Source organism: Miniopterus natalensis, chromosome 10, assembly GCF_054644295.1.
Source record: "Miniopterus natalensis isolate mMinNat1 chromosome 10, mMinNat1.hap1, whole genome shotgun sequence".
Taxonomy (NCBI): domain Eukaryota; kingdom Metazoa; phylum Chordata; class Mammalia; order Chiroptera; family Miniopteridae; genus Miniopterus; species Miniopterus natalensis.
The window spans coordinates 38,589,169-38,615,060 of record NC_142090.1 but is presented as its reverse complement, the minus strand read 5'-3'; the positions used below and the strand labels follow the sequence as shown (position 1 = coordinate 38,615,060).

At 36.7% G+C, this 25,892-nt stretch overlaps 1 protein-coding gene across 3 annotated transcripts in view; it reads left to right on the top strand.

Moving 5' to 3' along the window:
* SUGCT (succinyl-CoA:glutarate-CoA transferase) overlaps window positions 1–25,892 on the top strand; it is an 841,499-nt gene that overhangs the window by 113,292 nt on the left and 702,315 nt on the right. For all 3 annotated transcript variants that reach the window (XM_016207271.2, XM_087821075.1, XM_016207275.2), the window contains exon 8: window positions 12,026–12,169. In XM_016207271.2, coding sequence (XP_016062757.1) covers window positions 12,026–12,169 — 144 coding nt within the window. The remainder of the gene's footprint in view (window positions 1–12,025; window positions 12,170–25,892) is intronic.

The window sequence follows — 25,892 nt, the reverse complement described above, 5'->3', positions numbered from 1 at the left end:
ACCCACCTGGCACCATACATAGTTATTACAATATTATTGACTATATTCCCTATGCTATACTTAACATCCTTGTGACTATTTTGGTACTACCAATTTTACTTAACCCCTTCACCCTTTCCACCCAGTCCCCCAAGCCTCTCCCATCTGTCAACCATCAATTTGTTGTCTGTATCTGTGAGTCTGTTTCTATTTTGTTTGTTTGTTTTGTTTTTTAGAGTACACATGTAAGTGAAATCATATGGTATTTGTCTTTCTCTGACTGACTTATTTCACTTAGCATAATACCCTTTAGGCCCATCCATGCTGTCACAAATGTAAGATTTTGTTCCTTTTTATGACCGAGTAATATTCTAATGTATATATGTATCACTACTTTTGGGTTGCTTTCATATTTCGGCTATTGTAAATAATTCTGCCGTGAACATAGGGATGCATATATTCTTTTATATACATGTTTTGTGTTTCTTCAGATAAATACCCAGGAGTGGAATTTCTGGGTCATCAGCAGCTCCATTTTTAATTTTTTGAGGACCCTCTACACTGTTTTCTATAATAGCTGCACCAATCTGCTTTCCCTCCAGCAGTGCATGAAGGTTTGCTTTTCTCCAAATCTGTACTAACACTTGTTATTTATGGATTTCTTGATAGCTATTCTGACAGGTGTGGTTTTAACTTTTATTTCTCTGATGATTAGTGACATTGAGCATCTTTTCATATATCTGTTGGTCATCTGTATGTTTTCTTTTGAGAAGTATCTATTCAGGTCTCCTGCCCATTTTTTAATTCGATTGTTCTGTTGGTGTTGAGTTGTCTGAGTTCTTTATAAATTTTGGATATTAACCCCTTATGAGATTTATCATTGGTGGAAATGTTATCCCATTTAATTCCTTGACTTTTTTTTTTTTTTTTTTTTGATGGATCCTTTGCAGTGCAAAACCTTTTGAATTTGATGTAATCCCACTTATTTATTTTTTCTTTTGTTTTCCTTGCTTGAAGACATATATCAGGAAAAATATTGGTAACAGAAATTTCAAATTTTAGTGCCTATGTTTAATTTTAGGAGTTTTATGGTTTTGAGTCTTATGTTTAAGTTTTTAATCCATTTTGAATTTATTCTGTATATGGTGTTAGAAGGTGGTCTAGTTTCTTTTTTTTTCTTTCATGTATCTGTTCATTTTTCCCACCACTATTTATTCAATAGACTGTCTTTGCTCCATTGTATGTTCTTGCCTCCTTTGTCAAATATTAATTCACCATAATGGCATGGGTCAATTTCTGGATTCTCTGTTCTGTTCCTCTAATCTATATGTTCTTGTGCCATTACCAGGCTATTTTAATTACAGTGACTTGTAGTATAACTTGATATCTGGTATTGTGACCCTCCAACTTTGTTCTTCTTTCTCAAGATTGTCATGGCTATTTGGGGTCTTTTCTGGTTCCTTATAAATTTTTGAAGTGTCCTAGATCTGTGAAATATGTTGTTGGTATTTTAATAGAGATGGCATTGAATTTATAGATTGCTTTGGGTACTATGGATATTTTAATGACATTAATTCTTTCAATCAATGAACATGGTATATTTTCCCATTTGTTCATATCTTCCTCTATTTTTTCAGTGTCCTGTAGCTTTCTGAGTACAGTTCTTTTGCATTTTTGGTTAAGTTTATTCCTAGGTATCTTATTTGTTTATTCATAATCATAAATGGTATTTTTTTTTTTAGTTACTGTTTTTGAGAGTTTATTATTGGTGTATAAAAATGCCATAGATTTCTTGGAGTTAATTTTGTATCCTGCTACCTTGCTGAATTAGTTTATTAAATCTAGGATTTTTTTGGTGATGTCTTTAAGATTTTTCTACATACAGTGTCTTGTCATCTGCAAATAATGTCAGTTTTGTTTCTTCCTTTCCAACTTGGATGCCTTTTATGTTTTTTTCTTGTTTGATTCCTGTGGCCAGGACTTCCAGTACTCTGTTGAATAAGAGTGGTGAAAGTGGACACCCCTGTCTTGTTTGTGTTCTTAGGGGAATTGGTTTTATTTTTTGGGGTGTTTTTTTTTTTTTTGATACTCTGTTTAAGGGTTTATTTATCTTGTTCATCTTTTCAAAGAACCAGCTATTGGTTTCATTAATTTTTCTGTTTTTTAGATTCTATTTTCTTTATTACTGCTATGATATTTATTATTTCCTTCCTCTCATTCACTTTGGGTTTTTTGTTTGTTTGTTTGTTTTTTTCATTTCTTTGATGTAAGGTTAGATTATTTATTTGAGATTTTTCTTCTTTCTTTTTAAAAAATATATCTTTATTGATTTCAGAGAGTGGAAGAGAGAGGGAGAGAGAAAGAGAGAAATATCAATGATGAGAGGGCCATTTATCGGCTGCCTCCTGCATGTCCGATACTGGGGAGCTGTGCCCTGACTGGGAATTGATCTGCGATCTTCTGGATCATAGGTCAATGCTTATCCACTGAGCCACGCTGGCTGAGCTTCCTTGTTTCTTGAGGTAGACCTGTAATGCTATGAATTTCCCTTTAAGGACTGCTTTTTCTGTGTTCTATGGATTTTCTGTTGTTTTATTTTCATTTTGATTTGTCTTGTTTTTTTTCTTTTTGTTTTTTTTTCTTTCTTTATCTCATTGTTAACCCATTCATTGTTTAGTAGCATGTGATTAGTGTCCAGGTGTTTGTGTGGTTTTCTTGTAGTTGATTTCTAGTTTCACACCACTGTGGTTAGAGAATATGCTTGATGTGATTTTAGTCTTCTTATTGAGACTTGTTTTGTGTCCTAACATGTGGTCTATCTTTGAGAATGTCCCATGTGCACTTGAGGAGAATACATATGCTGCAGCTTTGTGATATAAGTTACTGCAACTCTCAGTTAAATCCACCTGATCTAGTATGTCATTTAGAATCACTGTTTCGTTGTTGATTTTTTTCTGAAAGATCTATCCAGTAAATTCAGTGGGGTGTTAAAGTCCCCTATTATGACTGTATTGCTGTTGATCTCTCCTTTAAAGTCCAGAATTTTTGTTTTTTCAGCCTGTGTGAGTCTTTTGTTCTGTGGTGGGTCTCTCGTAGACAGCATATATTTGGTCGTGTTTTCTTATCCATTCAGCTACCTATGTCCTTTGATTGGAGCATTTAATCCATTTATATTTAAAGTTATTATTACTAGGTACTTACCTATGGCCATTTTATTTCTTTATGCCTATGTTTCTCGTTCTCTCTTTTTCAACTTATTACAGCAGTCCCTTGACTATTTCCTGCAATGCTGGTTTGGTGAGAAACTCCTTTAGCCAATTTTTTTTTTTTTTTTGGTCTGGGAAACTCTTTATTTCACTGTCTAGTTTGAATGATAGCCTTGCTGGATAGAGTAGTCTTGGTTTCAGATTCTTGCTTTTCATTACCTTGAATACTTCATGCCTTTTCCTTCTGGCCTGTAACATTTCTGATGAGAAATCAGCTGACAGCCTTATGGGAGCTCCTTTGTAGGTAACAGATTGCTTTTCTCTTGCTGCCTTTAAGATTCTCTCTTTATCTTGAATTTTTGGCACTTTAATTATGATTTATCTGGGTGTGGGCCTCTTGGGGTTCTTCTTGCTTGGGACTCTCTGTGCCTCCTGAACTTGTGTGACTTTTTCCTTGACCAGGTTAGGGAAGTTTTCTGCCATTATTTCTTCAAAGAGGTTCTCTAACCCTTGCTTACTTTCTACATCTTCTGAACATTCCTATGATGTGAGATATCCCTCCAGACCTTCAGCTCCTTCCTATAGGAGCCCAGCCAGCCCTCTCGTGCCTCTGCACTTCCTACCAGTCTCCATTGGGCCTCAGCATTTCATCCTTCATTATGAGGGTGCTCTCGAGATAATATTCAGTTTCAGTTGATTATTCAGGATGGTTTTTCTATATCTTATTTGTAATTCCAGTTAGGTCCTAGGAGAGTGTCAGTGTAGCTTCCACTCACTCAATCTGCCATCTTGGAATCTCCTTAACCTGCATTTCAGTTACCTAAGTTCTTTATATATTTTAGAAATTAACCCCTTATCTTATATATTCTTAGCATATATTTTCTCTCATTAAGTGGGTTCCTTTTTCATTTGTTGATTTTTTATTTGCTGTGCAAAAGCTTTTTATTTAATGTAGTTTCATTTGTATATATATTTTTCTTTGTTTCCATTGCCCAAGAAGATATATCGGCAAAAATATTGCTACGAAAGATGTCTGAGATTTTATTGCCTGTGTTTTCTTTTAGTATTTTCATGGCTTCATGACTTACATTTAGGTCTTTAATTCATTTTATGTTTATTCTTGTGTATGGTGTAAGTTGGTGATCTAGTTTCATTCTTTTGCATGTACCTGTTCAACTTTCCCAATACCATTTATTAAAGAGACTGTCTTACCCACTGTATGTTCTTGCCTCCTTTGTCAAATATTAATTGACCATACAAGTGTGGATTTATATCTGCTGACTCTAATCTGTTTTGTTGACCTGTATCCCTGTTCATGTGCTGTTACCATGCCCTTTGTTTACTGTGACATTGTTAGTTTGATATCGGGTAGAGGGATACTTCCAACTTTGTTTCTCTTTCTCAAGATTGCTGAGGCTATTCGGTGTCTTTTGTGGGTCCATATAAATTTTTGGAATATTTGTTCTAGATTTGTGAGATATGCCATTAGTATTTTAAAAAGAACTACATTGAACCTGTAGATTGCTTTGGGTAGTATGGACATTTTAATGATGTTAATTTTTTCTATTCATGAATACAGTATATTCTTCTACTTATTTGTATCTTCCTCAGTTTTTGCCTGGAAGATCTATCCATTGATGTCAGTGAGGTGTTAAAATCTCTGATTTTGGTGGTATTGCTCTCCATCTCCATCTCTCCCTTAATGTTAACCAACATTTTTATATTTAGGTGCTACTATTTTTATTCACATTGGCTTACAAGGGTTATACCCTCTTGTTGGATTGATTCCTTTTGTATTATGTAGTGACCTTTGTTGTCTCTTGTTATAGCCTTTGTTTTGAAGTATATTTCATCTGATATAAGTATTTTTACCCTAAGTTTGTTTTTGTTTCCATTTGCATCAAATTTTTTTTCATCTCTTCACTTTCAATCTATGTGTATCTTTTGTTCTGAGGTGGGTTTCTTGTAGACAGTATATATATGGGTTATGCTTTCTTCCTTATTCAACTATCCTATGTCTTTTGATTGGAGCATTTAGCCCATTTATATTGATAGATTGTATTGCTATTTTATTTTACTTTTTTTTAGTCCTCACCTGAGGATATTTTTTCAATTGCTTTTCAGAGAGAGAAAGGGAGAGAGAGAGAGAAATGCGAAGTGACAGAGATACATTGATTGGTTGCCTCCTGCATGTGGCCCGGGAATCGAGCCTGCAACCAAGGTATGTGTCCTTGGCTGGAACTGAACCCAGGATCCTTCAGACCGTGGGCTGATGCTCTAACCACTGAGGCAAACCGGCTAGAGCCATTTTATTCTTTATACCTATGTTTCTCTGTCTCTCTTCTTCTTCCTCCTCCTCTTCCTTTTCTCCTTTTTCCTCCTCTTCTTTTTCTTCTTCCTCCTCCTCCTTTTCTTCTTCTTCTTCTAGCAGACCCTTTAACACAGGGGTGGGGAACATTTTTTCTGCCAAGGGCCATTTGGATATTTATAACATCATTCACTGGCCATACAAAATTGTCAACTTAAAAATTAGCTATTAGAAAAAATCACCTAGATTTATTGAATTTTGAGTCCCACCTACAGTTGCATTGGCAGGGCCCGACCAAATGGTTTCATGAGCCATATACTTCCCACAGGCCAGACATTCACCACCCTTGCTCTGTCATTTCTTGAAATACTACTTTGGTGGTAATTAGCTCCCTTTTTTTTTTCCCTGGAAAGCTTTTATTTCACCTTCAATTTTAAATGATATCCCTACTGGATAGAATTGTCTTTGTTGTACATCCTTGATTTTCATCACTTTGAATATTTGATGCCAGTTCCTTCTGGTCTAGAGGATTTTGGTTGAGAAATCAGCTGGCAGCCTTATGGGAGCTCCCTTGTAGGTAAATAACGTCGTTCTCTTTTGATTTTTTAAAGATTTTCTCATTTTCTTTAACCTTTGCCATTTTAATTATGATAATTCTTGGTGTTAGCCTCTTTGGGTTGATCTTGATTCGGACTTTTTGTCTTCCTGAAGTTCTGTGACTTTTTCCTTCACCAGTTTAGGGATGTTTTCAGTCATTATTTTAAAAAACAGGTTATCAATCCCTAGCTCACTCTCTTTTCCTTATGTCACCTCTATGATGCTGACATTGTTATGCTTGATGTTGTCACAGAGTTCCTTTAGACTTTCCTCATTTAAAAAAAATTCTCTTTTCTTTTTTATGCTCTGCTTGGGTGCTTACTGTTATCTTGTCCTCTAAATTGCTGATTTAATCCTCTGCTTCATCTCACTTGCTGTTAATTCCTTCTAATGTATTCTTCATTTCAGATATTGTATTCTTGATTTCTAACTGGTCTTTTTTTATCCTTTCTATGTTCTTTTTAATGCTATCTCTCTCTTTTTTTTTTTCCCCCAGTTCTCACTGAGATCATCCATTATTCCCCTAAGTTTCTTGAACATCCTTAAGCTCTGCATCTGGTATTTTAGTTGGTTCCATTTTATTTAATTCTTTTTCTGGGGCTTTCTCTTGTTCTTTCATTTGGCGCATATTTCTTTGTCTCCATGTATTAGGTAGATCTGCTATACCCCCCAGACTTGTTATGATGGATTTATGGTGTAAGTTTCTTGTTGGGCTAAGTGGCACAGTGTTATAGATATCTGAGTTTTGTGCTCTAGGTATGTTTCTTGTGGGTTCTGTGCACCCTCCTGCTGTGGCTGAGGTTTGAATGCTGTTGGCCTTTTTTGGGGTGGAGTTAACCCTTCAGGCTGGCTGACTATAAGGATAAACCTTGATCATCATGTATGAGTGACTGTGCAGGGCTGACCCCTACCCCATGGTAGGATTGTTCCCAGTAGGGTCTGGTGCCTGCTGAGGACCCCCCTTCGGGTGTTCTTCTTGTGTAGTTAGTTGGGTTGGGCCCTGGTGTGGTCTGAATCCCTTTACTGGTTGTGTTTGTTCTGGTTCCACTTGGACAGGGTTCAAGTACAGGTTGATGTCAGTGTGTAACTGCCTTGGGCTACCTGTTCTGGAGTTACCATTCTATTCACTGTGGCCACATCTACTGGGCCTGGGTGTGTGTGGGAGGGGCCAATCTGTATGCAATGGTTGGCTTCCTCTAGCTTAGGGATGGGGCAGATCTATAAAGGGTCTGAGACTCTCTGAGGTCCACCTCCACCTCTCAGCTACTCTGTACCCTCCCCACCACCCTGGGGTTACCTGATCTTCTTCCAGAGCATTCTGAAGAAAGACTGTAGAACGGAGCTGGGCTGGCCTCATCCCACAGACCCTTCCACAGGTCACGAGCTTTATAGGGTGTGGTGACTTAGGACAGTAGGACAAAGCTGGTGCCACAAGGTCAGGAACTTAAAAAGGCTCCTACTGGAGTGGCCCTTACTTCAGAGCCAAACCACTTAGTCTCTGTCAGAGTTTCCAACTGTATCTCCCCCAGGAGGATTGTACAGCACATTCAGGTTGGGTACAGCCAGTCATCCCCTCTTAAGGAGCATGCTCAGCAGGGCAGAGCCACTGAGGCTTGGGAGGACAGATCAAAAGAGTCTTGATTTGGGGTCATGCCAGTAGAGCAGAATGGTGTTACCAGCAGTTGGAGGACTGGGCAGGACACTTTCCACACTGGTGCTTTAACAATAGGAGTACTGGACCCTGTGAAGGTGGCATCTGGGTCTGTAGCAGACTCTCTTCTCTTTCAGTCAACTTAACCCCCACTGATTTTAACTGCCAGATTCTATATGGGCTCCTCTTCCTGTGTCTGTTGCTCTGGGTTGGGGATCCCTGCATGCAATTGAGGCTCCATGCTCCTGGGGGGTGGTAGTTTTGCATCTGAATATCCCTCTGGCCTTTCATCAGATTCATGTGGGTGCATGGGCCAGGGCTTTCTGCATCTCTGCCCTTTATATCAGTGTCTGTAAGGCTTCTTTAAGTCCTTGGTTATAATATTTCAGTTCAGCTAGCCTTCTGTTGGTTATTCAGGTTGATTGCTGTATAATTTTGTTGTAAATCTGATTTTGGGCTGGGAGTAGGTGAGTGTAGCTTCCAACTACTCTGCATCCAGCTTGGAATTTTCCCTTCAATTTCTTTTTAAAAATAGTTTTCAGAGAATAAGTCTGTACTTCTTCTGTTAAATTTATTCCTAAGTGCTTTATTATTTTTTATGTTATTGTAAATGGAATTTTCTGAATTTCATTTTTGGTTTGTTTATTGTTGCTGTTTAGAAATACAGTTGATTTTTGTATATTGCTTTATATCTTCCAAACTTGCTCAACTCATTTTTTAGTTCTAGGAGTTTTTTAGTGGATTGCTTAGGATTTTCTGTTACAACATTATATCTTCTGCAAATAGAGATGGTTTTACTTATTTCTTTCTAGCTTAGACTTGTTTTACTTCTTTTTTTCTTAATTGCACTGGCTAAAATCTCCAGTATAATGTTTAATTAAAGTGATAAAAGCAGATATTCTTGTCTTGATTTTGATACTGGGAGAAAGCATTTAGCTTTTTACCTTTAACTATGATGTTAACTGTGTTTTTATCTCATATGGACTTTATGAAATTGAAATAATTAACTTTTATTCCTAGTGTGTTGAGTATTTATTATGAAGGATGTTCAGTTTCATTAAATGATTTTTCTGCATCTTTTGAGGTGGTCTTGTTGCATTTGTTCTTTATTTTAATGATATAGTGTGTTATATTGATTGATTTTTAAATGTTAAAGCAACTTTACATTCCTGAGAAAATCCCAATTGATTATGGTGTGTAATTCTTTTATATGTTGCCGTTTAAGCATTTTGCTAATATTTTTTTGATGTTTTTTGTGTGTTTCCATTCTTAAAATATATTGGTCTATAGTTTTCTTTTGATTTCTTCTCATGGTTTGACCTTAGTATATGACTGGCATCATAAAACGAGTTAAGAAGTGTTCTCTCCTCCTTCAGGTTTTGGAGGTATTTGTGAAGAATTAATATTAATTCTGTAAATGCTTGTAGAATTCACCAGTGAAGCTAAAAAAAAAAAGCTTAGACATTTATTATTCTGAGGGAAACTTTGTGATTATTAATTCAAAATCTCTTATTGTCATATGTTTATTAAGTTCTTTAGTCAGTTTTTATAGTTTGTCTTTTTCTATTTCATTTAGGTTATCCAATTTGTTGTATTTCCATATAATCCTTTTTATTTATGTTAGTAAGTTAGTGATGTTCCTTCTTTCATTTTTGATTTTATTAATTGAATTTTTTTGTTTTGTTAGTACAATCCAGGCAACGGGGTTCTCAGGGAGTCATTAGAGTGGAGCAGGTGGTATTCATCAGGCTTATGGAGATTCAGATTTGGTTGTGTTGGGGGATGGCTCAGCACAGGGACAGTGGCAGCCATCCAATAGCCCTCTCACTGAAGCCACACAATTCAGTTTCTCCCTGTATGTCTCTGGCACTCTTGAGCTTGATGCAATTCTTCAAGATTTTTTAATAATAAGACTACAACCTGGGCCCAGGGTGGGTGCTACGGTGAGAACCTTTGGTCATATGCAAGTTGAGTAGGGCAGGTTCTCAGAGACTGGTCAGGGGCAGTTTGTAGAGTTCACTAGGCTAATGCTGAATCAGATTTGGCTGTGTTGGGGGAGGACACAACACAGGAAAGATGGTTCCCATCAGCTGTGTGGTAGGAGGGCTCAGCTCAGAAACTGCTGGCCTTCCAACCCTCCTGCCAAAGCCAAACAACTCAGTTTCTCCTTTTATGTCTCTGGTGTCTCCTGAGCCACTGTCTCTCTGCTAGAGCCTAAGGTGAGTGCCTGTGAGCAAGAGTTTTTTGGCTGGTCCTTTAAGCGGAAGCCTGGTTTCCCAGCAGCCTTCAGTCTCATCTGGATGGGTGGAATTCCCACTCATTTTCACAGCCAGGTGTCATGTGGGTTCCTCTTCCTGTCACTGATGTTCTGGGCTGGGGAGCCTGGCCTGGGGTTAGGGCTAGCATTAAGACCTCCTCCTCCTGGGGTGGGTGGGCTCTACAGCTAAGATATTCTTCCAGATTCTCAACTGCCACAGTGGGTGCAAGACCAGCCCATTTCCCCTCTCTGCCACTCCTACCAGTCTCATTGTGGCTTCTTCTTTATATCTTTAGTTGTGGGATTTTGTTCAGCTAGTCTTCAAATGGTTATTCAGGTTGATTGTTTTCTAATTTAGTTGTAATTTTTATGTGACCGGAACCTTCACAAATGGCCAGTTTTAACAGGGGCAATGTTATTTCAACTATATGGAAGACTTAATGTTTTTTTAATGTTTATACATCTCACACTGTTATGCTGTATAATGCAATGATGGTTTTAGAATACTTATCAGGTATAGGCTCTTCTTTTCAGGAAACTTAAAATATAAAGGATTTGTTATCTTATTTATTTTTATTAATCTAAGTATAACAGATATGATAATATTACTTTTGTAGTGAGAAAGCAGATGTAATAAGCTTAAATTTGAACTTGTCTCTCACTGTTACTACATTTAATAATCTTAAATCACAATGAAAAATTTAATTTTAAATTTACTGTTGGTTCAAACCATTACAAGTTTTGCCAATAATAATAGAAAATAGCCAGAAGTTTCCAATTTTTTTGACACTATTTTTCTTGAAATATGTTTAAAAGCAAGGAAAAAGAGTTTAGTCATTATGAAGTCTGACTTGCTTTGAACATTATTTAGTACTTTAGAAAGACAATTAACATCGTTTCTATGTGGGCTTCAGAAAAGGAAAAAATTAGCTTCTGAAAATGACTGAACAGCAGCTGGAATTAATTAGTCAGAAATTGAATGAGTGAATGTATCAATGAGGCATAATATAAAATGTATGTGTTTTAGGTATTCTGTGCAATGAAAGCCTAAGCAGAATTCAAGGTAGTGAAAAATAGGAACTGTCTGATATAACAGTGACTGATAATACAGTTGATAATTTTGATACCTCATTTTTATAGAATACTTATTGTTTGCAAGGCACTGTTTTAGTATCTTTACATATGAGTCAAGGTTTGGATTGTCAAATTAGACCAACATGAATTGTAGCTGTTAATCAGTTTTAAACTTTATTTGTAATTTCAAAGATATAAGCAATCAGCAGGCACAGAGGAAGCAGAGAGAAGTCCTGGACATTGAGAGAGGCCCCAGCTCCTTTCTTCCCACAATAGACAAAACTCTCAATCCCAGAGCACTAGATAAGATTTCCAGTGAAGTACATGGGTTACCTCACACAACAGGGAACATCTCAGGCTGTGAAATATCTCCATTTTACACTCAAATAATTGTAAAGCTTATTTCCCATACCCATAAATCTATAGATTCTAGGTTGGTTTGCCATAGTAACTCTAAATCAGGAGTATCCTGAAAAAAGCTTCCTGTGGATACCATTAGTATATTTGCCAGTTACAAGGAAATTAGACCTCCTTTAATTCCTGGGAGAGCCTTCAACCCAACTTGGAAAAAACAAATACTACTTTAACTCTTTCCTTTTGAACAGATTGACTCATTTAAATTCAAATTCAATTACTTATTTTTTAAGTATAGAAAAGGTAAAATATATTAAAAAGAATTTAAGACATGTTTTATAAATATTTTATTTCATTTGGTTTGGTTTGGTTTGGTTTGATTGGTAAGGGGTAGGGCAAGAAATTCAGCAAATATACAGTAAATATAAATATATTCTCACCAGCAACAGATATCTTCAGTAGTAGTTTGCTGTATTTCTTTAGTTTGTGTTTGCACATGTCATATACAATTATTCTATTTGACCTTAGAATATTTGAGAAATCATATGATGGTTTTAATTCTCAATTTTCTCTTTTTCTCAAACCAACTCTTAAATCAGGATGGAGATCCAGTTCGTCCAGGAGTCGCCATGACTGATCTTGCCACTGGCCTGTATGCATATGGAGCCATTATGGCTGGATTGATACAAAGATATAAAACTGGAAAAGGACTGTTCATTGATTGTAACCTACTGTCATCTCAGGTACCAATCCAAATAACATTTTAGATAGTGGAGTAAAACCATGTATCTGGCATATACCCTTTCATATTACATTCAGTAGTCACATCTGAAAAAAACAAAACAAAACAGAAAAAAACAGAAATCTGTTTTGTTTTTGTGTATTTAATTGTTGTTATATTAAAATAGATGAACCATGAAAATTTTGCTGTATGCAGACATTGCTGTTGAACTAGATTTTAAAGACAGTTTTTATTAGACTAGATCTATTACAAGAGTACAGGTGTTTCCATTTTGTCACGTGAGCTCTGTAACTTCTTTTGACCAAAGTTTCTTCACCTTTTTTGTGCTATGGACCCTTTAGGTAGTCTGATGAAGTCTGTGGACCTTTTCTCAGAATTATCTTTTTAAATGCACAAAATGATATATTTAGGATTACCAAGGAAACCAATTATATTGAAATGTAATTATTTCAATATATGAAACAATTTTGTGTTATACCATGTACAATTTATACCATGTACATTAATGCATTATTCCATTTATGTTAAATCACAAGATCTATCAGTGAGTCCAATAACTATTGTCATTTTGAGGTGTTGAGCATAAGCAACATTTAAGATAGGTGCAATAACTATAATATGATATGAAAATATGTATAATGTTTGTTGGTGATCGAGTCATATGTACCACTGTGGTACCTGTACTGTGTTTGTTGCCTACATTCATAATTGAAGAAAATGTTCAATTTTATTTAGAGCTTTAGAAAATCAAGATATACATATATATTTCTATTCAGGTTATAGTTCCCATAATTCTTTCCATGAACTCCAGATTACGAACCCCTGGTTAGATAGTTTCAATTATAATATGCTAAATACTAAACTAATGGAATAAAAGGGTTAACTCACTCTCAAATGGACATTTTGCCTCTTTTTTTACTATAGCAGAACCAGTTGCTGTTACCATATGTGGAAATTGATTCTGACTAGGTAATTTTTTAGGGATACAAAAAAATATCTAATTTGTTCAAATATTCATTTTACTGTAGTAAAAACTACTTTATAGACAGAGACCTCAGTTGGGAACTTCAGATTTAAGTTGCATATATAGGAAAACAGTAAATCTAGAGGACTGCTTTGAAGATTATTTTTTCTCTTAGGCAAAGTTAAGGAGGTGTACAGAGGTAAAAGTATCATTATGGTTAAAGGTGAAATACTATGTATGAGATTTTTTTCTAATGGTTATATTTATTTATTTTTTCCTTATTCAGTAGCTATTTTATTATTTTATTTTATTATTATTTTATTTTATTTTATTATTTATTTTTAATAAAAAAATATTTATCTTTATTGTTGAGACCATTACAGATGTCCCCGTTTTAACTCCACTGATTCCTTCCAGCCCACATCCATCCCATCCTGAGACTTTCCCCACACCAATGTCCATGACCATGGGCCATGCCCATAAACATACAAGTTCCCTGATTAATCTCTCCCCACCCACATCCCTCTTCCCGCCTTACCTCTGCGATTCCTCAGTTTGTTCCAAGCTTCTATGTGTCTGGATCCACTTTGTTCATCAGTTTATTTTGCTTATTATATTTCACATATAAGTGAGATCATTTGGTACTTGTCCTTCTCTGATTGGCTCATTTCACTGAGCATAATACTCTCTAGTTCCCTCCATGCTATGCCAAAGGCCAAAAGGTCCTTCCTCTTCACAGCCACATAGTACTCCATGATGTAAATGTGCCACAGCCTTTTTATCCACTCCTCTACTGATGGGCACTTGGGCTGTTTCCAAATCTTAGCTAATGTGAATTGCGCTGCTATGAACATAGGGGTACATAAGTTCTTTGCGATTGGTGTTTGTGGTTCCTTAGGATATATTCCTAGAAGTAGGATCACTGGGTCAAATGGCAGGTCAATTTTTAATCTTTTGAGGAAACTCCATACTGCTTTCCATAGTGGCTGCACCAGTCTGCATTCCAACCAGCAGTGTAGTAGTGTGCCCTTCTCTCCACACCCTCGTCAACACTTGTAGTTTGTTGACTTGTTGATGGTAGCCATTCTGACAGGTGTGAAGTGATATCTCATTGTGGTTTTAATTTGCATCTCTCTGATGATTAGTGACGCTGAGCATTTTTTTATATGTCTCTTAGCCACTTGTATGTCCTCTTTGTAGAAGTGTCTATTTAGATCCATTGCCCATTTTTTAATTGGATTGTTTGTCTTCCTTTTGTTAAGTTGTAGAAGCTCTTTATATATTTTGGATATTAACCCTTTATCCGATGTGTCATTGGCAAATATGTTTTCCCATATAGTGGGCTCCCTTTTCATTTCGTTGATGGTTTCCTTTGCTGTGCAGAAGCTTTTTATTTTGATGCAGTTCCATTTGTTTATTTTCTCCTTAGTTTCTCTTGCCCTAGGAGAACATATCAGCAAATATATTGCTATGAGAGATGTCTGAGGTTTTACTGCCTATGTTTTCCTCTAGGATTTTTATGGTTTCATGCCTTACATTTAAATCTTTTATCCATTTTGAATTTACTTTTGTGTATGGTGTAAGTTGGTGGTCCAGTTTCATTTTTTTGCATGTATCTGTACAATTTTTCCAACACCATTTATTGAAGAGACTGTCCTTACTCCATTGTATGTTCTTGCCTCCTTTATCAAATATTAATTGACCATAATGGTATGGGTCAATTTCTGGGTTCTCTGTTCTGTTCCACTGATCAATATGTCTGTTCTTGTGCTAGTACCAAGCTCTTTTGATTACAATGGCTTTGTAGTATAGCTTGATATCTGGTATTGTGATCCCTCTACCTTTGTTCTTCTTTCTCAAGATTGCGGTGGCTATTCGGGGTGTTTTTGCTTCCATATAAATTTTTGAACTGTTTTTTGTAGGTCTCTGAAATATGCTGTTGGTATGTTAATAGGGATTGCATTGAATTTATAGAGTGCTTTGGGTAATATGGACATTTTAATGATGTAGATTCTTCCAATCCTTGAACATGACATATTTTTCCATTTGTTTTTATCTTCCTCTATTTCTTTTTTCAGTGTCCTGTAGTTTTCTGAGTAAAGGTCTTTAACATCCTTGGTTAAGTTTATTCCTAGATGTTTTATTTCTTTAGTTGCAATGGTAAATGGTATTTTTTTTTTTTTTTTTTAGTTTCTGTTTCTGATAGTTCATTTTTGGTGTATAAAAATGCCATCGATTTCTGGGTGTTAATTTTGTATCCTGCTACCTTGCTGAATTCATTTATTAAATTTAGTAGTTTTTTTGGTGGATTCTTTAGTGTTTTCTATGTACAATATCATGTCATCTGCAAATAATGACAATTTTGTTTCCTCCTTTTCAATTTGGATGCCTTTTATGTTTTCTTCTTGTCTAATTGCTGTAGCTAGGACTTCCAGTCCTATGTTGAATAAGAGTGGTGAAAGTGTACACTCCTGCCTTGTTCCTGTTCTTAGGAGAAATGGTTTTAGGTTTTGCCCATTGAGAATAATGTTGGCCTTAGGTTTGTCATATATAACCTTTATTATGTTGAGGTATGATCCCTGTATTCCCACTTTGCTGAGAGTTTTTTAATCAGAAATGGGTGCTGGATTTTGTCAAATTCTCTTTCTGCATCTGTTGATATGATCATATGATTTTTGTCTTTCACTTCTTTTATGTGATGTATCACGTTTATTGATTTGCGAATATTGTATCAGCCTTGCATCCCTGGAATAAATCCCACTTGGTCATGGTGTATGATCTTTTTAATATATTGCTGGATCTTATTTGCTAATATTTTGTTGAGGATCTTAGCATCTATGTTCATCAGGTATGTTGGCCCGTAATTCTCTTTCTTTGTAGTTTCTTTATCTGGTTTTGGAATTAGGCTAATGCTGGCCTCATAAAAAGAGTTTGGAAGTGTTCCTCCCTCTTGGATTTTTTGAAATATTTTGAGGAGTATAGGTGTTAATTCTTCTTCGAATGTTTGGTAAAACTCCCCTGTGAAGCCATCCAGGCCAGGGCTTTTGTGTGCTGGGAGCCCTTTGATTAGTGCTTCAACTTCATCAGCGGTTATCGGCCTATTTAGACTTTCTGATTCTTCCTGACTGAATTTTGAAAGGTTGTATTTTTCTAGGAATTCATCCATTTAATCCAGGTTATCCAGCTTGGTGGCATATAGTTGTTCATAGTATTTCCTTTCAATCCTTTGTATTTCTGTTGGATCAGTTGTTATTTTACCTCTTTCATTTCTGATTTTGTTTATTGGGGCCCTCTCTCTTTGTTTCTTCATGAGTCTGGCTAAAAGTTCATCAATCTTCTTTAAGTTTTCAGGGAACCAGCTGTTGGTTTCATTGATCATTTGTATTGTTTTATTAGTCTCTATGTCATTTATTTCTGCTCTAATCTTTATTATTTCTTTCCTCCTACTTACTCTGGCCTTTTCTTGTTGTTCCCTTTCTAAGTTTTTAAGTTGTAGAGTTAAACAATCTATTAGAAGTTTTTCTTGTTTTTGAGGTAGGCTTGTATTGTTATGAACTTACCTCTAAGGACTGCTTTCATTGTGTCCCATAGATTTGGAATTGTTGTATCTTCTTTTTCATTTGTTTCCAGGAAGTTTTTTATTTCTTTCTTAATCTCTTTGGTAACCCATTCATTGTTTAAAAACATGTGTTTAAATGTCTTATTGTTTTTATTGTAGTTGATTTCTAGTTTCATGCCATCGTGATCCAAGAAGATGCTTCATATGATTTCAGTCTTCTTGAACTACTAGAGACTTGTTTTGTGTCCTAACATGTGCTGTATCTTTGAGAATGTCCCGCGTGCACTTGAGAAGAATGTATATTCTGAAGCTTTGGGATAGAATGTTCTGTAAAGGTCAATTAAATCCATCTGATCTCGTGTGTCATTTAGGGTCACTGTTTCCTTGTTGATTTTTTGTGTGGAAGACCTATCCAGTGAAGTTAGTGGGTTGTTAGGGTCCCCGAATATGACTGTATTGCTGTCGATCTCTCCCTTAAAGTCTTCTAGAAGTTTTTTTGAAAAAATTTAGGTGCTCCTATATTGGGTGCATATGTTTTATCAGGGTTATATCCTCTGGCTGGATTGATCCCTTTATTATTACGTAATGACCTTTCTTGTCTCTCGTTATGGTCTTCATTTTGAAGTCTATTTTGTCTGATATGAGTATTGCTACCCCATCTTTTTTTTTTGTTTCCATTTGCATGGAAAATTATTTTCCATCCCCTCACGCTCATCCTCTATGAGTCTTTTGTTTTGAGATGGGTCTCTTGTAGACAGCATATATTGGGTCATGTTTTCTTATCCATTTCAGCTACTGTATATCTTTTTATTGAGACATTTAATCCATTTACATTTAAAGTTATTATTGAAAGATACTTATCCACTGACATTTTGTTTCTTTATAGCTATTTGTCATTCTCTTTATTTCTACTTCTAATTATAGCAGGGCCTTTAACATTTCCTGTAATTCTGGTTATGTAGTGATAAAGTCATTTAACCGTTTTTTGTCTCAGAAGCTCTTTATCTCATCATGCAGCTTGATTGATAATCTTGCTGGATAGAGTAGCCTTGGTTTCAGATCCTTGTTTTGCATTACCTTGAATACTTCATGCCATTCCCCTCTGACCTGTAGAGTTTCCAATGAGAAATCAGATGACAGCCTTATCGGAGCTCCTTTGTAGGTAACAGATTGCTTTTCTCTACCTTCCTTTAAGATTCTTTCTTTGTCTTGGACTTTTGAAATTTTAATTATGATGTGTCTGGGTGTGGGCCTTTTTGGATTCTTTTTGCTTGGGACTCTCTGTGCCTTCAGAACCTGTATGCTTTTTTTTTTGACCAGGTTAGGGAAGTTTTCTGTCATTATTTCATCAAACAGGTTCTCTATCCTCTGCTTACTTTCAGTCTCCTCTAGCACTCCTATAATGCGCATATTGTTACATTTTATGGTGTCCCGCAGCTCCCTTAGACTGTCCTTCTGTTTTTTAATTGTTTCTTGTTTTTGGGTCTCTGACCGAGTGATTTTTTCTACCCTGTCTTCTAATTCACTGATCTGATCCTCGGCTTCTTCTAATCTGCTATTTATTCCTTCTAATGTATTCTTTATTTTGGCTATGTTATTCTTCATTTCTGACTGGTCATTTTTCATAGTTTCCAAATCTTTTTTCATGCTGTTGAGCATCCTTACAATCAGTATTCTGAGCTCTATATCTGTGAGGTTGCTTATCTCTGTTACATTTGGTTCTTTTTCTGAATACTTCTCTTATTCTTTCATTTGGGGCTTGTTTTTTGGTCTCTCCATTTTGGCTAAATGTTAGGTAGATCTGCTAGGATTCTCAGCCTTTTTGGAGGGTCTCTGGTACAGGCCAATGTCAGATGCAGTTTTTGACTGGCCCTCAGTACACTGTTTGGGCCTATAAACAACCCCAGGCTTCAGGTCTCCACTGCTGAGGCTGGATGTGTTTGGAAAGGACCGAGATGCACACGAAAGTCTGCTTTTTTTAGGGCGGGGTCCCAAAACAGATCAGGCAAAAACTAAAAGCACCTTGAGGTCTGCCTCAGTCTGCAGACTTGTTAATCTAATTCTCTTAATGATCCTCAGGCTGTAGAAGCTCCACAGGGTGGAGTGGCTGGTTGCTATCAGTCTCTTAACAAGCCTTAGGCTATAGAAATTCCTCTGAGCAGGGCAAAAGGCTCTCCAGCAGGATGGGGCAATTGTTTCCCCCCTCAGGCAAAAGCTGAATGTTTGCCTCCCAAGAAAGATGTCCCCCACAGTCTGGGGGAATGACTCTCCCCAGATTCTCCCCACACAGTGTCAGTCCACTCCACTCCCCTGCGCTGGAGACCAAGGTGAGTGGCTGCACAAGAAACATTCTGCGATAGCTCTTTAAGAGGGTGTCTGAAGTCCCAGCTGCCTCTCCCTGGCAGACAGAAACCTGGCTGCTTTCCACAGCCAGATGTTATGTAGGCACCTTTCTCAGTTCTTATGCTCTTGGCTGGGAAGCCCAGCATGGGGTTTATGCCCCAGAGTCCTCTGTGGGAACCCCACACAGCTGAAATGTCCCTCAGGACCCTCAGCTGCTGCCTGCGGGAGCCCAGCCAGCCCTCTCGGGTCCCCACTTCCTACTGGTCTCTTTGCAGTCACCACTTTTCCTCTTTGGTTATGAAGGTGCTCTCCAGCTTGTTTTTACTTGGTTTTCAGAATGGTTTTACTATGTTTTAGTTGTAAATCCAGATTAGTCCAGGGAGAGTGTCAGTGTAGCTTCCACTCAGTCTGCCACCATCTTGGAGCAGCTCTATGTATGAGTTTTCAACACTAGCTTTGAGTCATAGTCAGAATTTTAATGATTATATAAAATGTTAAAGTAACTCTGATTGATCTATGTCCTTAACAGAGAAACACAAATGTTAGTTATGGGAAGAAGCTGAAAGTGGCTTTTTTCTTCCCCTGATTTCACATCTGTAAAGAACCTGAGATAAGTGACTGGATAAAGGTTGCACATCTGATAAGTATGGACTCCGTGAAGATTTCATGGGTATATGACCTGTTCAGTCACAGAGGGCCCTAAGCTTAGTTTAAATGTTTTGTTGTCATTGCCTTGAAATTCTAAATAATTTTGAACAAGAGACCCTACATTTTTCATTTTGCACCAGTACTTACAAATTATATAGCCTAGCCTGGATTTGGGACTCTAGTTTTGTCTCCTGATCTCTACCTAGATTGCTTTACATATGTGTCAATTATTAATTAATTAGCTTTGGAAAAAATGATCTTGTAGAGTTTAATTCTCTTCTAGCACCTAACACAGTGATTTACAATGTTGAAGTCTGTGGTTGTATGGTTCTCTGGGGGTGGGGTTGGATGTAAGTGGAATCACTGGTAGGGTTTTTACAAAGGGAGGGTACAGTAAGTGCAAAGGTAATGCATATATTCCAGCCATTTTGGCTGCGTGTCTATATTTGTTGTTCATGTTGCTCTTTCAGACTGTAAGTTTCATGAGTGCAGGAATTATGTTTGTTCTTGCTTACAGTGGTATTCTCAAAGCCCAACCTACTATTCGTCAAATGGCAGACTCACCTAGTCTTTTGAGATAAGTTGGAGAACCACTGTTACCAATGAGTATGTCTCACGGCCTCTATGTTTGCTAGGGAAGATTAGAAAAAGGTAGAAAACCATTGACTTTGGGTACTTGATACACAGCTAATGATGATATGATTTGATTTTGAAAAATATGGTAGCAGTGATTTAGCCTATTATGCTGTGGCTAAACTAGTCAGAGGTTGCTAAGATTATTAGTGTATTTAAGACAGATTAACCACCTTTTGAAAAATTGGGATATAGTTGGCATATAACATTATACTAGTTTCAGATCTACAACATGATGATTTGATATTTATATATACTGTGAAATGATCATCACAATATCTAGTTAACATCTTTCACCACATAGTTGCAATTTTTCTTTTCTTGTGATGAGAACTTTTAAGACCTACTCTCTTAGCAACTTTCAAATATACAATTTAGTAACATTAAATACACTCACCATGCTCTACGTTACATCCCCATGACTAACTTATAACTGGAAGTTTGTACCATTTAAGCCCCTTTACCCATTTTGCCCAACCTCACCCCTGTCTATGGCAACAACCCGTCAGTTCTCTGTATCTATGAGCTTGTTTTTTGCTTTTTTTTCTTAAATTTCTGCTTAAAATATTACAGATGTCCCTTTTTCTCGCCAATGTTCCATTACGCCCCGTCCCCTCCGTCTCCTCAGTCCCTCTCCCCACCATTGTTCGTGTCCTTGGGTTGTGCATATGTGCATATAAATTCTTTGGTTAATCTCTCCCCCTCCATCCACCCGCCCTCCTCTATGCCTCTGACATTCGTCAGTCTGATCTGTGCTTCCATATCATTGAATCTATTCTGTTCATCAGTTTATTAAATTTTTTAGATTCCACATATAAGCGAGATCATGTGATGTTTTTCTTTCTTATCCTGGCTTATTTCACTTAGCATTATATTCTATAGGTCCATCCATACTGTCCCAAAGGGTATGACATCCTTCTTTTTTATAACGGCATAGTATTCCATGGTGCATATGTCCCACAGCTTTTTTACCACTCATCTACTAATGGGCACTTGGGCTGTTTCCAGATCTTAGCTGTTGTAAATTATGCTGCTATGAACATAGGGGTGCATATATTCTTTCTGATTAGTGTTTGAAGATTCTTAGGATATATTCCTAGAATTGGGATTACTAGGTCAAAAGGCAGCTCCATTTTTAATCTTTTGAGGAACCTCCATATTGTTTTACATAGTGGCTGCACCAGTCTGCATTCCCACCAGCAGTGTACTAGGGTTCCCCTTTCTCCACATCCTCACCAGCACATGTCGTTTGTTGATTTGTTGATGGTAGCCATTCTGACAGGTGTGAAGTGACACCTAATTGTGATTTTACTTTGCATCTCTCTGATGATTAGCGACATTGAGCATTTTCTCATGTCTCTTGTCCATCTGTATGTTCTCTTTGGAAAAGTGTCTATTCAGGTCCTTTGCCCATTTTTGTTTAGAATATTACAGATGTCCCTTTTTGTCCCCAGTGACCCATTCCACCCCATCCCCTCCCTCTCCCCAGTCCCTCTCCCCACCATTGTGCGTGTCCTTGTGTTGTGTATATATGCACATAAACTCTCTGGCTACTCTCTCCCCCTCCACCCACCCGCCCTCCTCCATCCCTCTGACACTCGTGAGACTCATCTATGCTTCCATGTCATTGAATCTGTTCTGTTCATCAGTTTATTAAGTTCTTTAGATTCCACATATAAGCGAGATCATGTGATATTTGTCTTTTGCTGCCTGGCTTATTTCACTTAGCATAATATTCTCCAGGCCCATTAATTGGATTGTTTGTCTTCCTCTTGCTGAGTAGTATGAGTTCTTTGTACACTTTTGAAATTAGCCCCTCATCAGATACATCCTTGGCAAATATGTTTTCCCAGACCGAGGGGTTCCCTTGTATTTTGAAGCTGTTTCCTTTTGCTGTGCAGAAGCCTTTTAATTTGATGCAGTCCCACATGCTTATATTTTCTTTTGCTTCTCTTGCTGTAGGAGATGTATCAGTGAAAATTCCTCTACGTGCGATGTCTGTGACTTTACTGCCTATGTTTTCTTCTAGGATTTTATGATATCTTGACTTACATTTAAGTGTTTTATCCATTTTGAGTTTATTGTGTATGGTGTAAGTTGGTGGTCTAGCTTCATTTTTTTGCATGTATCTGTACAATTTTCCAAGCACCACTTATTGAAGAGACTGTCTTTACTCCATTGTATGCTCTTGCCTCCTTTGTCAAATATTAACTGGTCATAATGGTGTGGGTCTATTTCTGGGGTCTCTGTTCTGTTCCATTGACCTATATGCCTGTTGTTGTACCAGTACCAGGCCATTTTAATTACAGTGGCTTTGTAGTACAGTTTGATGTCTGATAAAGTGATCCCTCCCACTCTGTTCTTTTTTCTCAAGATGGCTGCAGCTGTTCAGAGTATTTTTTGGTGCCATTTAAATTTTTGAAATGTTTCTTTTAGATCTGTGAAATATGCTGTTGGTATTTTCATAGGAATTGCATTGAATTTATAAATTGCTTTGTGTAGTATGGACATTTTAATGACATTAATTCTTCCAATCCATGAGCATGGTATATTCTTCCACTTGTTTATGTCTTCCTCTACTTTTTCCAGTGTCCCTTAGTTTTCTGAGTACAGGTCTTTTACATCCTTTGTTAAGTTTATTACTAAGTATCTTATTTTTTTAGTTGCAATGGTAAATGGTATTGTTTTTTTAGTTTCTCTCTCTGAGAGTTCATTGTTGGTGTATCAGAATGCCATTGATTTCCGGATGTTGATTTAGTATCCAGCTACCTTGCCAAATTCGTTTATCAAACCTAGTAGTACTTGGATGGAGCCTTTAGTGTTTTCTATGTACAGTATCATGTCATCTGCAAATAATGACAGTTTTACTTCCTCCTTTCCAATTTGGATACGTTTTATGTTTTCTTCTTGTCTGATGTCTGTGGCAAGGACTTCCAGTACTATGTTGAATAAGAGTGGTGAAAGTGGACCTCCCTGTTTTGTTTCTATTTGTAATGGAAATAGTTTGAGTTTTTGACCATTGAGTATGATGTTGGCTGTAGGTTTGTCATATATGGCCTTTATTATGTTGAGGTATGATGCGTCTTTTCCCACATTGCTGAGAGTTTTTGTCAGAAATCTGTGCTGGATTTTGTCGAATGCTTTTTCTGTATTTATTGATATGATCATATGATTTTTATCCTTCATTTTGTTTATGTGATGTATCACATTTACTGATTTGCGGATGTTGTACCAGCCTTGCATCCCCAGAAAAAATCCCACTTGATCATGATGTATGATCTTTTTAATGTATTGCTGGATCCAGTTTGCTAGTATTTTAGTGAGGATTTTAGCCTGTATGTTCATCAGGGATATTGGCCTGTAATTTTCTTTCTTTGTAGTGTCTTTATCTCATTTTGGGATTAGGATGATGCTGGCCTCATAAAAAGTTTGGGAGTTTTCCCTCCTCTTGAATTTTTTGGAATAATTTGAATAGAATAGGTGTTAATTCTTTGAATGTTTGGTAAAACTTGCCTGTAAATCCATCTGTTCCAGGACTTTTGTTTGCTGGGAGTTTTTTGATTACTGCTTCAATTTCATTAGTTGTTATCAGCCTATTCAGGTTTTCTGCCTCTTGATATTTTTTTAATTAAAAAAATTTTTTAGCCTGGCCAGGCATGGCTCATTGGTTAAGCGTTGACCTAGTATCCAGGCGGTCAGGGTTCTATTCTCGGTCAGGGCACATGCCCTGGTTGCGGGCTTGATCCCCCCAGTCAGGGGTGTGCAGGAGGCGGCTGATCAGTGACTCTCTCATCATTGATGTTTCTATCTCTCTCTCCCTCTCCTTTCCTCTGTCTGTAATCAATAAAGATACTTTTAAAAAAAAAATTTTTTTAGACTATACATGTGATTGAAACCAACCGAAACAACCCTCACATTCTTTTGCCTGCCCCCATGAAGCCAAACACATGACACAGGTGCCGATAGAAGGAAAGTGATTTATTCAGGTGCAGACAACCTGAGAAGATAGTAGGCTCATGGGCTTTTATAAGGGTAATTGTGGAAAGAAGGGAACTAAGGAATTCTGGTGATGTACAATTTCAAATTACAGCTTTGGGGTGGTTTTGATGCTTTTTTTATGTGTGTCAGCCTCTGGTGTTTTTTCTCTCTGTGAGTTTTATTTCTGGGGACAGGATGTTGCAGGCCTGGCTAGCCATTGACATCTGCTGTATTCCTGTGGTCAAGACTGGTGAAAAGAGGAATTGGAACTGCTGCTTCCTGTAACATGTTTAATATGAAACTGTAAATATTTTAGACTATTAGTTTTGCTAGTATATTTAATTCTTGCTTAGTTAGTTAATTAAATGTGAGATTTTTTAATACCCTATACCCTGTTATGTAAGTGAGGTCGTATAGTATTTATCTTTGTCTGTCTGACTTATTTCACTTGGCATAATGCCCTCTAGCTTCATCCATGTTGCCACAAATGGCAGAATTTCCTTTTTGGCCTAAAAATATTCCATTGTATACAGTTAACTGTTGAAAAACATGGGTTTGAACTGCATGGGTCCACCTATACTTGTATTTTTTTTTTCAATAAGGAAGCAGTCTGCTCTCCATATACCTAGGTTTCACATCTTCAGATTCAACCAGTTAGGACTGTAAACAGTATTTTTCAGTTTTCTTCTTTTTTCCCCCCACTGTAATATTTTAGTTTTTAATTATAGGTGACTTACAATATTATATTAGTTTTAGGTTTACAACCAATTGATTACATATTTCCATAACTTATGACATTATCACCCCAGTAAATCTAGTACCCATCTGACACCATACATAGTTATTGCAATATTATTGATTATATTCCGTATCCTGTACTTTATATCCCCTGACTATTCTGTAACTACTAATTTGTATTTCTTAATCCCTTCAATCTTTTCCACCCATCCTCCTACCCCCCTGCCATCTGGCAACTTTCAAAATGTTTTGTGTATCTGTTAGTTTGTTTCTCTTCTGCTTGTTCATTTATTTTGTTATTTTAGATTCTACACATAAGTAAAATTATATGGCATTTGACTTTCTCTTTCTGACTTATTTCATTCAGCACAGTACCCTCTAGGTCCATCCATTTTGTTGCAGATGGCAAGATTTCATTCTTCTTTTAAGACCGAATCATATTCTATTGTATTGTATATACACACCACTTTTTCTTTATCCTATTCCTAAGTTGCTTACATGTCTTGGCTGTTGTAAGTAATGCTTCAATGAATGTATAGATGTATATGTCTTTTCAACCTAGTGTTTTGGGTTTCTTTAGATAAATACCCAAAAGTAGAGTTGCTGGGCCCTTGTTTGTCTCTTGTCATATAGCTTTTGTTTTACATTTTATTTTGTCTGGTATAAGTATTGCTACCCTAGCTTTATTGTTGTTTGTTTTTATTTTCATGAAATATTTTTTCTGTTCCTTTCAGCCTGTGTGTCTTTTGATCTGAAGTGAGGCTCTAATAGAGAGTATATATAAGTGTCTTGTTATCCATTCAGCCTCCATATGTCTTTTAATTGGAGCATTTAATCCATATGCATTTAAAGTATTTGTTG